The sequence below is a fragment of the Vanessa cardui genome, chromosome 3, assembly GCF_905220365.1.
Source record: "Vanessa cardui chromosome 3, ilVanCard2.1, whole genome shotgun sequence".
Taxonomy (NCBI): Eukaryota; Metazoa; Arthropoda; class Insecta; order Lepidoptera; family Nymphalidae; genus Vanessa; species Vanessa cardui.
Window position 1 is genome coordinate 777,710 of NC_061125.1, and position 12,595 is coordinate 790,304.

Sequence of the window (12,595 nt, forward strand, 5' to 3'; positions counted from 1 at the left end):
GTTAAGATCTTAAAGACACTGATAGAAAACTATATCATGAGGAAAAAATAATGATATCAAATCTTAAATCTTTTCAATATTCTATATTTAAATCGATAAACAAATTGTAAGAGATTCGTCGCTGCTAGGCTGTTTAATGAAATCAAAGATAACATATTAATAATTACAATGGACTGTCGTAATCGAATGGACTTCATATGATCATAGTTAAGATATATGTATCCAGTGGCTTTGCTATCGTAGGGCCAGGTGGTGCTGTGCACTAGGGTCCCGGAGTTCAGAGAGCGAAACCTTAAGCTTCTAAAGCTAGAAAATCACGACCATGCGCATAAGATTTCTTATTTGGTATCTATAATTTTAAAGGGAATAATTTATTAGTGCAAGAGGGGGTAAGGGGCCCGATTCTTTTTCTATGCACTGGGGCCCTTCCTCACCTAGCTAGCCACTTTATGTATCAGGTATAATTAGACGACCTCCGTGGTTGAGAGGTGTGTACACCGGTTTCGATTCCCGGCCGAGTCGATGTAGATTACCATTAGTTTTCTATGTCGTCTTGGGTATGGGTGTTTGTGGTACCATAATTACTTCTGATTTTCCAAAACACAAATGCTTTAGCTGCTTACATTGGGATCAGAGTAATGTATGTGATGTTGTCTCATATTTATATTTATACATTTACTCGACGAGTTTCATGTTCCACTGTAAAGGATTGATGAGTTGCTGTATATCAGCTGATGCTGATATGAGCAGGATCTGATGTTTAGATGTTGAGACCATTCAAAGCAAATCTTAGAATCCCTTTTTACGCTTCATAAGTTACTGAAAAGACGTATTTTCCGCTACTAATTTCGCTAACTAATTCCGCTAATGTTTTTTATAATTACGATTCCTTATTTTATAACGAATGTGCCGTAATCCTATTCAAATTGGAGAAATTTAACCTTTAATAATTCCAATAACATTGAAATTTAACACTATTTATTTAATAATTCCTGAGATTATTCCTAAGGGGCTGCGGTACTCTAGTTGATGCAGGGCTTCTTATTAGCTGCATACAATGGTTAATTGAAATCCCTGATCTGCATTGGATTTAACTACGCATCCATCGATAATACGTGATGTGAATTGTGACACATTATTTCATTGTGATAGGGGGAGATACAACGAGCAACAAGAACAATTACGTTATTATTTAAAACTGAAGTATCTTTATCAACTTAAGAATTAATAACATTAAATGCTAAAATATATATAAATATGAACTAAAACTAGTTACTGTACAAATCTTGACCGCGTGGAATGGTGGCAAGAATGCTAGCAGCATTTCCCTGTTGAATCGCAATTCCGATTTTCTGGACAAAAAACGAACCAGCCCTCCTGTCACTTAAAACTAAGATACAAAACCAGAGAAAAATGTTACTAAAAAATCTTTCAAGTTTTTGATATGTCTAAATAGCTGAATGTTTCATTTCGTTCTCATATCAAAATCTCTGTAACCAATAATAATTCTAACATCTGATATCTCTTCGAAGGTTTCCTTTAGAATTATACACCTAAAATAATTACATAATTTACTTGAAGAACTCATTGGAAGCATCCATCGCCTGGATTGGAACTCACAGTCCACGGTTAAGATCCACTGGGCCACCTCTTCCTACGATTATTTAATTCAACTAAATTATCTTTAGTGCTCATATATAATCTCTCGGATGATAATGGAGCGTTAGACTCTGATTAGATATAGAGAAGCTATATAATATCACAACAATCCTTACGTCGTACACAGTTAGTCCTTATCTTGACTTTGCGACGTGTTTCTCAGCTTCTGGATTTATTCTTTTGCTTTTAAAGTAAGTCCATTTTTATTGTTTTTGCAGGTTAGTGATCGATCGATGTTGTAACCGCTTATTACGCGCATATGACAATCTTTATTTTATATTGTCATTTTCCAAAAAGTACTTTAAATTTTAATTTACAATAAGTTCGATATGTTAATCTACGTTTACTACAGCACTGAGAGTATATCATATTTTACATGATAACGATCTTATATTAAATAATAATTATAATAAAATATATGGTGTTTAAAAAGTTTCTCAATTTCTAAAACTTATCGGGTTTTCTTAAAACGATAACATCGGTATTAAAGATCAATAATAATGTTTGTGGTTAGATAGGAGAGCGGCTACCGGATGTTTTAAAGTATCATTGTTAAGATTATCTATCTCACAGCATCCGTCGTCAGCCTCTTATCAATAAAAATCTTAACATTGACATTTGAAATACTGAAAATTATGCAATCATAAAACTTCCAGGAGATAAAAATGATCGATGACTTTGCGGTGGGTCAAGATATATTTATTTGTGTTTGAAGCTAATTTCGGAATCCAAGTTAAATTTAAACAGTCCGGGGTATACAATACACTATTCATGTAACTCGTATACGATATTATTTATACCTAATTTCATTACATATAGGTATTATAGTCGAAAAAGAGTTCGAGGGCAAAACAATTGATAACCCTGGCGTGTCTCTTTTTTTTAATTTATGTCACAAATTATAAGTTATTGAAGTAATCAAATCGCTTGATATTGGAGTACTTTATGTATTGTTCGATTGACAGTGTCATTAAAAACTAGCAACCCGCCCCGGCTTCGCACGGGTGCAATACTGATTATTATTATGACATCAAGTTAGAAACGTCTAAAATTATCAGTGTTTCTTCACTATATTGTCCATGTATTACATACAAAAACATTTCTCTACCTACCTAAACCGCAAACCGCATCAAAATCTTTTGTGTAATTCTAAAGATCTATGCATACATTTACACTATGTTATGATTGTAACTCAACTTAGTCCAGGTCTAAATATTATATAATTGGCGGGACTTTTAGCTATGCATACGTCAGATGTTTTAAAAGTGTAAGCAACACAGTTGATCGAGACATACGAGTTATTAGTCGCGCTTCAGACACTGACTCCGACGCGAGGAAAGGTCGCAACCCATTGCTCAAGTATTAAGTGACGAAGGTAAAACTTTGATTGATCTGAACCACATTTATAATTGTTAATTTATGTATAACTACACAATATAACTATCGTTATAATACACTATATAACTATCGTTAAAAGAACCGCATGACTTAATATTATTTTGTTGTTTACTTTTGATATTTAATTAATATTTTCAAACTAAATCACCAAAAATCTTACCGTTTCACTTTTTTTCTGTTTTAACTTGTTAAGAGAACGGGTTTTTCTTCGATTCGAATTACTTTATTCTTTTGATATCATTCATAAAAAGTAATTTGAGTCTACTATTATTTATTTTATAGGTATAGCTTTGTGTTTTCACCATTAGTATGTTTAATTTATTTTCATATATTATAAACAATGTCTCGGATCCTAAATATACTTTAGATTCTAACTACTCTGTACAACAAAAAAAAAATGACATAAAATCTTTAAATGTAAAGAAATATAAATTAAAAAAGATTCTGTGTAAATCTTGTCCGTGAGGAATGGTGGCAAGAATGTTAGCAAAACTGCAATTTGATGTCGAAACTCTTGGCCCTTGAAGCAGAGGAGCAACAAGCTTCATTAAAAGTATAACACCTCGCCTTATTGGCTCCACTGATAACAGGAGGGCTGGTTCATTATTCATGTCATATCAACGAGGAAAAACAAGTAGTTTACGGTAAAAAATATATAGAGAACAGACTTAAAAAAAGATAATTGAACGTCGCAGATTGAAATGAAAAATGTAAAGTTTAAATTGTGTCCATTAAATAAAGAGTTTGAAGAAGTTGGAATGAGGATAGAAGAATTACCCAATACAAACCTAGCTTACGTACAAAGGTCTTTGTATTACTCGTCTAGCCATTGAGTAATTGAATCAGCTGTTTTAAGCAGTATCAGTGATAGCCATATCATCAGGTCGAGTAATTAGATCACCAAGAAAAGTCTCTATGGGAATTACTTACGTTAAGTTATTGAGGTATAGACCCAACTCAACTCAACATAGAACCTTCAAACTAGAGTTACTATAGAACCGGTTATTAAGTGTAACAAAGTCACAAACAAACTAAATTATGTCAGGTATAGTATATTACGTCGTCAATGTCAAATTTGTCTTCAAGGCTTTTAAGAAAAATAGTGTACGCGACGCTCGTGTAATTGCTAGAAGAAATTGATTCAAAATTAAAATAATATAAATACGAAATATAGAAAGAGTTAAAGAGGAGAGTATAACAATTATTATTTACAATAATTGCAAAAGCTTAAGCCGGTGGGACGAAGTGGATCAAAGATTGTACAGGAATTTCTTGTGGGTCGTAGATGAGCACTAAGAACAAATTAATAAATAATCACCTCCATCTATTACTATTGAAATTAGGAAGGAGAGTTTGTGATGAAGTTAAACATTTTTGAAATTAAAAATAAAAAGTCTCTATAGAACAGGCTCTTTCTGTTATGTTTGCTTTGGAATATTCCACCGTGGACTTGGCCCGTAAAAAATAAAACAGAAAGATAACAATTATTTTTATTACCAATTGATTAATATCGCAGAATTATCAACACAAACTATCTTGTGTGACATAATAATTTAAAATGAAAAGATACAGCGAACGGCTCTTCATGTCTCGAACACTTACCACAGTAGTAGTGTCGTAATTATCATTGATCTAGTGCCGTACGGTGCACCTGGGCCCCCCAAAACGGGGAGAGGCTTTGCAACATATTAACAATTGTTAAATTTTATGATTTGTTTATTATATTTTCCTTCTAGCAATACTAAAATTACTAACTTGTAAAAGTAATAAGACTCCCACCAAAATTTACATTGCTTAAATAATGCAATGTAAAAATATATTTATATTGATACATAGTATATTCTATTTATGTATATCATATTATACATTAGCTATGCTACGTGGTCGTTTTATATTATGGCCACATTTTAAATTTGTTTAGTAGTTGACAAATCAAAATTAACATTAATTCCCACACGGCAGAAAAGGAAACCGTTGCGAGGAAACCAGAATATGTTGGTTATTCTTTCACAAGTTTTAATTCATCCACAGCTTGTATGAATAAGTCCCAAGCATTCTTCTTAAGACGAGAACAATTATTTTTTTCCAAATTACTATGTACCTATTAGAACTCAATTTGTAATTGACACCTTTGAAAATCAACTCATGACAAACGTAATATGGATGCGCGTATCCTCTAAATAAACTATAACGGTATTACCTACATGTTTATTGGTTGGTATAATTTTTCCAACAACCTCAACAATCATCACCACAATTCAGTCAATTCTTATCATAATTACCCATCTAAACCTTCCACGTGAATCACTTCGTCCATTAGTAAAAACCTTATAAATTTCCGTTTTGTACTTTTTGACTTGAATATACTTCATTTTCTAAAGACGCGGCGGGAAGATTTTTTTTGACTTCATTTTTATAATATGTACCTAGGGATTCTATAATTTGTTATATAATTTGTCATACGTCAAGTCACTCATTATAAAAAAATATATACCTAATCTTGCAAAAATTACTATTGACTACCATCTACTGGATCAGAAGCTTAAGCCTGGAGAATCACTTATAATATTGTATATTTTTTATGGAACATTAATTATTTAAACCAAACGTCATTATGAAATTTTATTTCCTTTTATATGTTCACTTTATCTATTAAACTGACGTCGTTTCTTAGAAAGGCAACACTTTCAACTGGAAACATCCTACATAAATCACAAATGAGGAAACTATTATTATATATGTATATAGTAATTAAAAGATTGATTGTGCGCAAGTTTCGATTTCGCGAATAATCGACTCGGCGCGCGTTGCTATAGCCTATTAGGCTGACCTTGTTAGCTTGCGTCACCTTATGAGGATGTATAGAATTGGTATATTATGAATTACACATGGTTATAAGTAACTGTTTAAATCATTCATTCGAGTTTTAAAGGAAGACAAGTATGTTGTATTTTATTGTGTCTTTTAAATTGAGCTGTTTAGTGTACTTATTTAAATAATTGAGTGATAAATTTGAATATTAATTCAAACATCTATTGTAGCGGCCTTTTAAATAAAGAAAAAGAATGTAAGTCATACATTTATTATTTTAATTACAATCAACGACTGGCAATTTGTCACAATAAATTAAAAAATAATAGATTTTGTCTATGGTATATTTATAAATTAATATATTTAGTCACTTAAATACGAATTAAATAATTCTAAACAAATATACGTTTCTAATAATATTGATGAATTTTAGAATGTGAAAACTACTGATTTGTAGTCAGTAATGAGTCAAGTATCAAACATTAAAAAGATAACAATTTGATTAGAGTAATGACATGACAACACTATTTATTCTCTTATTGAACACAATTTATATATCATGTTATCGTGATCACGATTATGACAATGATCACAGAAAATAGAGAGTTGATGTAAAATCAAATTTTTTTTTTTATTCAATGTAGAATACTACCTCAGTACTGATTCGGAAAAGAAAATACACTCACTTAAAAGCAAAAGAAACGCAGCGAGATTTTTGCCAATTTGTAATGGTTTACATCAAAACGAAAGTAGCTAAAAGGCGATTGTTTTATTTCGAAGATTTGCTGTCAATTAGGAACTCACTAATTGTATAAAAACCTTTCGCGCCTAAATGTCCTTTAATTTTTTTTTTAAATTGAGTAACATAGACATTTTGTATCTGTATTGACAAAAATAGGTATGCTACTAATAGATTGATGAATTTGTTCTGAAAAGACTTAAAACTATATAAATTACGGTATTTAATATGTAATGAGATCAAAAATCAATGATAAATGATTTATGAAAGAAAGATGATACAAATCGCTTCGACTTAAATACTCTTGATTAAGAGCGCCGAAATCAAAAGTATAGATGATAAAAAAGCGTGGAGTTAATACCTGTTGACTTCCAAGCAGGATACATTAATTTAAATAATTGTATTTAATTAACATGACTTTATATTTTTTAAATGTTAAAAAAGAGTAACTACTGAGTTTCTTGCCGGTTCTTCTCGGTAGAATCTACTTTCCGAACCGGTGGTAGCTTCACTTATTTGTAAAATGACGATTCAAAAGTGCTTATAAAAGCCTACTTGAATAAAGTTTATTTTGATTTGATAGAATTTTTTATAGACTATAAATAAAATGACATTAATTACTAATAAATTATGACGTAGCTATTTGTTTTTTACCGCCAAACAGTTCTTAGCATTGTTGTGTTCTTATTTCAAGGGTGAGTGAGCCAGTGTAACAACAGGTACAAGGGACATAACAGCATAGCTCCCAAAGTCGCTGGTAGATTGGCGATGTAAGAAATAGTTCATATTTCGTACTGTATCATGTCCATAGCTCGTTCACATACCTACAGAATAAAAAAGAAAACTTTTGATCCGTGCTTTGGATCAAAATAAGAAATATTATTAAAAAAATATATCTATGTCTAAAATTCATTGTCTATAACTAATTTCATTATTAATTAATATATTTATCAGTACACTAAAAGGCTGCGTATGAGACGGACATATGCCGAAGGACTCTGTAATAATAGCTACTTTATAGATTAATAAAAAATTAAACAGGATAATGACTTAACAGTATTATTTAATAATAACAAAAAGTTCGTACGTAGATAAATGAAAATATCCGTAATTATTAATTTGTGAACCCATAAGCAAAAAGCTAATTACAATCTCGAAGGTATAGGACATCATTATATTTAATATTTATGCAATAAGCAACCCAGGTATAGTACGACACAACTTAGATGTCGCATCGGTAAAATTCGTAAAACTGATCACATCCGAATTGAGTAGGTACGCTATCCCAAATTATCAATATTTATTTCTCATGCGAATATGATCTTTGCACAAATGTAATAACTTGTAATATCATATAACCTAATATATTCGTCAATTTGACGCGTCGATTTACATGCACTTGCTTTCTCTGACGCGTGAATCTATAGCGACGAATAGCATCGAATGGCGCGATAGGGAGCTATTTCTATTGGTTGTGTAAATCGTCAGTGATCGGTTTTATTTTCATTCCATTGCATTTTCCGACGCTACGCTTTGTGTCGTACTATATGTAGGTATATTAACTATGAAATCGTGTCTGTCGTCAGATGGAGCCCGAAGTGACCGCGGTTACGGAACCCGTGTGGCTGGGCGAGGGCCCACACTGGTCACATGATCACCAGGCGCTGTTCTTTGTGAGCATATTCGACAAGACTATTCACAAATACGATCCTGCGACTGGCGAGCACACCAGAGCTAAGCTTGGTAAGTTTTGTCACCAGACAAGAAGAGCCGTCACTCCATAAAAATAGTATTCGGTAGTTTTTCGATTAAACAATTCGTTTTGATCTAAGTTATTTTATTGATATCTGCTGTCTACTTGTATATAAACAGTAGACATATAGGTATATATGTATGTACGTCAAAACTATTATTAGCAGTAGGTACATACCTATATTTTTAAATAAACGGATCAAATTCTGACAGTAAGCTGGTAGATAAGTATTGCAACATTTTAAAAATAATCGTCATAAAGTATTCACGTTTATTTTACCTCGTGTGCATACGACGCAATCGGAAATTACAAATGTTGGATGTTATAATTCCAATACATTAAAATCATCGTAAACAGGCAAAAATAATATTATTATTTATGTCATTATAAAAGTGCACATAAATAAATGAACCACCGAATAGTAAGTGATCACCTCGTCGTAGAAATGTCAATGATTAAAATTCTACATAAATACTAATAGAATTTGATCTATAGATATCCAAAATGGCGGCAGAGGTATATACCTCAAGGCCGTATGTGGTTTAAGCATTTAAAAAAGGGTTATTAATAATTATTTGTGATTATACATGTAAGATAAATAAGCCGTTAAATAATCTGTTTTATCTGTTGATAGACTTTCTAGTGCAAATAAAGATAAAAACGAATTGATAAGGATTAATTGTTGTATATTTCTAATCTAATCTAATTATAATCAAGATAGTTTTTATATGATGGAAACCATTATCATTAATTTGATTATATAATACAGTTTTATTACATGGTTATATTTTTTTGATGTTACGGAAAGCCAAAATCTCAACGGAAACCAAAATTTGTAATCACATATACGCACTTTCTGTTCCCTTACTCTAATCCAACACAGATCGGAGAGAGTTCTGCGACCGATGGTCTAACGTATTTTTTATAAACATTCCAATACAAAAATCCAAGGTCAAAATGAGCTCATGCCCTCGAGATCTGTAACTTTATAAGCTAAAGAACCAACCAACCAACCGAGACCTCGTAGACTAACAGGATTTTTCTGTCCATTATGGACCTATCCTAATTTACTTTTCAATTCTTAAAGGTGATATGCCCGGCTTCATCATCCCGGTGGAGGGTACCCTTGATCAATTCGTGGTGGGCTTAAAGCGACGCGTGGTGGTGGTGCGGTGGGACGGACGAGGAGAGGCACAAGAGATACGTCAGATTGCGGAGATTGATCAACAAAACCCGGACAACAGGATCAACGATGCCAAGGCGGACCCCAGAGGAAGACTTTTCGTTGGTTAGTTACATTTTAATGCACCTTTATTCATTTTGTCATGAAATGACTAATATTTTTGTAAGTTGATCGTTTACCTTACCTTTATTATATTATTAGTTAAGTTTGCTTATAATTGCGATTAAAAAAATTGTGCGTGTGAGAAAAATAATTTTAGAAAGGCACACGGCCAAATAATTTACCTCTTTAAAGACACTGGCATAGTAAGAAATATATTAGTATAACTGTCAACGTGATGCCAACCACCGCTAACGCCAACAAGATTTTATGTCGCTGTAATGCCACTAGCTTTACTCACACTTGAAACCAGAACAGACCAATAATATAATCTAATGTTGATATAAAGTAATAATAACTACTATTACAAAGCTTCATAGATCCGACGAGCTTTATAGCAGAGAATATAATCGTATGGATAGGAATCATAGAGGTAACTACCCTCCGAGGAGTTAACGTTAAGTTCATAATTGTAAATATCCGATAGCCTTATGTTGTATTGATGATAGGACACACAACAATGTTGTTAGAGAATTATGTAGAATGTATATATAGATTGCATCATCATCATAACTTTTCTGGACAAGTATTTTCTTTAAAGTAAAGTATTATTATCAAGGTACAATGGGACACGAATACGAGCCCGGTAAATTCCACCTGAAGAAGGGATCGCTGTACCGCGTGGACCCGAATGGCTCCGTGCACCAGCTGGAGAAAAACCTCGACATCTCCAACGGGCTCTGTTGGGACGTCAAAGAGAAGGCTTTCTACTATGCGGATTCTTTCGAGTTCGCGATACGCAGATACGACTATGACATCGAAACTGGAAACATATGTGAGTGAAACCTTTTTTTTATTTGGACCTATCAATCCGAGTGTCGTACAAGTCAAATACCCTGCGAAAAGTGTCGCCAGACCTGACAAGGTTGAACAGAAAAATATTGGCTATGTTTTGGCAGTTTTCGCTGAAACGAAGAAATCTGTTGTGTGTAGTGTAGTCAGCTTATTTGGTCACTTATCACCGTTACGACTAATTCCAGAAGAATTAGAAACTAAATAAGTACAAGAACTTTTGATCTATCGTCGTATCGTTAAGAGAACTGCTAGAAAAGCCGACAAAAGCATATTTTTCTGTATTCAACAAGGTATTCAAGTATAAAATATATAAATTTCAGCAAATCCTAAACTGATATTCAAGTACAAGGACCATGGCCTCGAAGGGATCGTGGACGGCATGACCATCGACACAGACGGCAACCTCTGGGTCGCTAACTTCGATGGTTCACAGGTAATATTTATTATGGTACTATTTTGACTAGGAGCAGAGATGGCCCTGTGGTTAGAACGCGTGCATCTTAACCGATGATTGCGGGTTCAAATCCAGGCAAGCACCGCTGTTTCATGTGCTTAATTTGTCTTTATAATTCATCTCGTGCTCGGCGGTGAAGGAAAACATCGTGAGGAAACCTGCATGTGACAAATTTCATCGAAATTCTGCCACATGTGTATTCCACCAACACGCATTAGAACAGCGTGGTGGAATATGTTCCAATCCCTCTCCTTAATGGAAGAGGAGGCCTTAGCCCAGCAGTGAGTAATTTAAAGGCTGTTACTTTACTTTTACTTTACTTTATTTTGACTGCTAAAAAGTTAACTAGATAATAGAAGCGGAAAGAAAAAGAATAGACCGAGAGCCTGAATATAACCGGCGATAAAATTTATGAAAGTTTTTTGTTAATTTTATATCTGCTTGCATTTTCAATATAATAGAGGATTCTCTTGACTACCATCAAATTTAACACATTACTTAATAAGCCCTCGTCGACGCATAAAACCCGGTGACGTCGATGTTCTGCGCCCGAATCCAATTTAAGCCCTTTATTATGGAGACAGGCTTGAGTCCCCTAAGCATACTCCCACCCGTTGATGCTGTCTAAGTAATTGCAAACTAAAATATCAAACAGCCGACTCAATAACTCTATATATCGATGTTATTACGACCAATTTTTATTACAAACATTTTAATTATAACAACAATTAATACTACAAAATAAAAAAAATATTTAATTCGGAATTTTTTCCCATATTTCTTTACGAATCGATGCAATGCTTTGATAATTAATAAAAATATTAAATTCATATATAATTCGACAGGTTTTAAAGATCGACCCCCGCAAGGGCGCCCTCCTACAGAAGGTGCGCACCCCGGCGCTGCAGACCACGTCCGTAGCGTGGGGGGGGCAGTCATTCGATCAGCTGTACGTGACGTCAGCCTGCATGAACCGCGGTCAAGAACAGCTGCCTCCCTGCGGGGCGCTGTTCCGAGTGACCGGACTGCGGGCGCGAGGACTGCCCGCCAGCGGCGTCCGGATGCAATGAATAAATATTATATAATACTAACAACGCTGCATATCATTTTACACGCTATCCCCGTGCCGGTCTCCTTGTGGCTTCTTGTGGTTTACTAATATTACGACGGGAACGTAAAGTGACGGTTATTATGGTTTTCATAAATATAAATATATAAATATTAGACAACATTGAGCTGAGATGGCCCAGCGATAAGAACGCATACATCTTGCAACCGATGATTACGGGTTCAAACCCAGGCAGCACCACTGAATATTCATATGCTTAATTTGGGTTTATAATTCACCTCGTGCTTGGCGGTGAAGGAAAACATCGTGAGGTAACCTGCATGTGTCTACTTTCGTAGAAATTCTGCCACATGTGTATTCCAAAACCGGCATTGGAACAGCGTGGTGGAATATGTTCCAAACCTTCTCCTCAAAAGGAGAGAAATCCTTAACCCAGCACTGGGAAAATTTACAGGATGTTGTTGTTGTTGGACAACATCACATACTCTGACCCCAACTTGTATTATGGAAAATCAAAAGCAACTACGGTATTACAAACACTCACACCTAAGAAAAACGGTGAAAAACGGTATATA

General features: G+C 33.8%; 1 protein-coding gene across 3 annotated transcripts; it reads left to right on the forward strand.

The window, feature by feature from the left end:
- The first annotated feature begins 1,730 nt into the window (after positions 1-1,730).
- Positions 1,731-12,045, forward strand: LOC124543756 (regucalcin-like). Of its 3 annotated transcripts, none has more exons than XM_047122050.1 (6): positions 1,731-1,850; positions 8,194-8,350; positions 9,448-9,648; positions 10,262-10,477; positions 10,818-10,930; positions 11,797-12,045. In XM_047122050.1, exons 2-6 carry the CDS (start codon positions 8,194-8,196, stop codon positions 12,019-12,021), a joined length of 912 nt encoding a protein of 303 aa, XP_046978006.1. In that variant the 5' UTR covers positions 1,731-1,850; the 3' UTR covers positions 12,022-12,045. The 3 variants fall into 3 exon arrangements, with proteins under 3 accessions (XP_046978006.1, XP_046978007.1, XP_046978008.1); XM_047122051.1 differs by lacking the exon at positions 1,731-1,850 and adding an exon at positions 2,881-3,034; XM_047122052.1 differs by lacking the exon at positions 1,731-1,850 and adding an exon at positions 6,106-6,124.
- Positions 12,046-12,595: the final 550 nt, after the last annotated feature.

What these genes read in the sequence shown, in the direction of transcription:
- LOC124543756 (XM_047122050.1), top strand. Translation starts at nt 8,194, where the DNA reads ATGGAGCCCGAAGTGACCGCGGTTACGGAACCCGTGTGGCTGGGCGAG. An exon ending in GCACACCAGAGCTAAGCTTG is followed by an intron (nt 8,351 to 9,447) that starts GTAAGTTTTGTC and finishes CAATTCTTAAAG; the next exon opens with GTGATATGCCCGGCTTCATC. An exon ending in CAGAGGAAGACTTTTCGTTG is followed by an intron (nt 9,649 to 10,261) that starts GTTAGTTACATT and finishes ATTATTATCAAG; the next exon opens with GTACAATGGGACACGAATAC.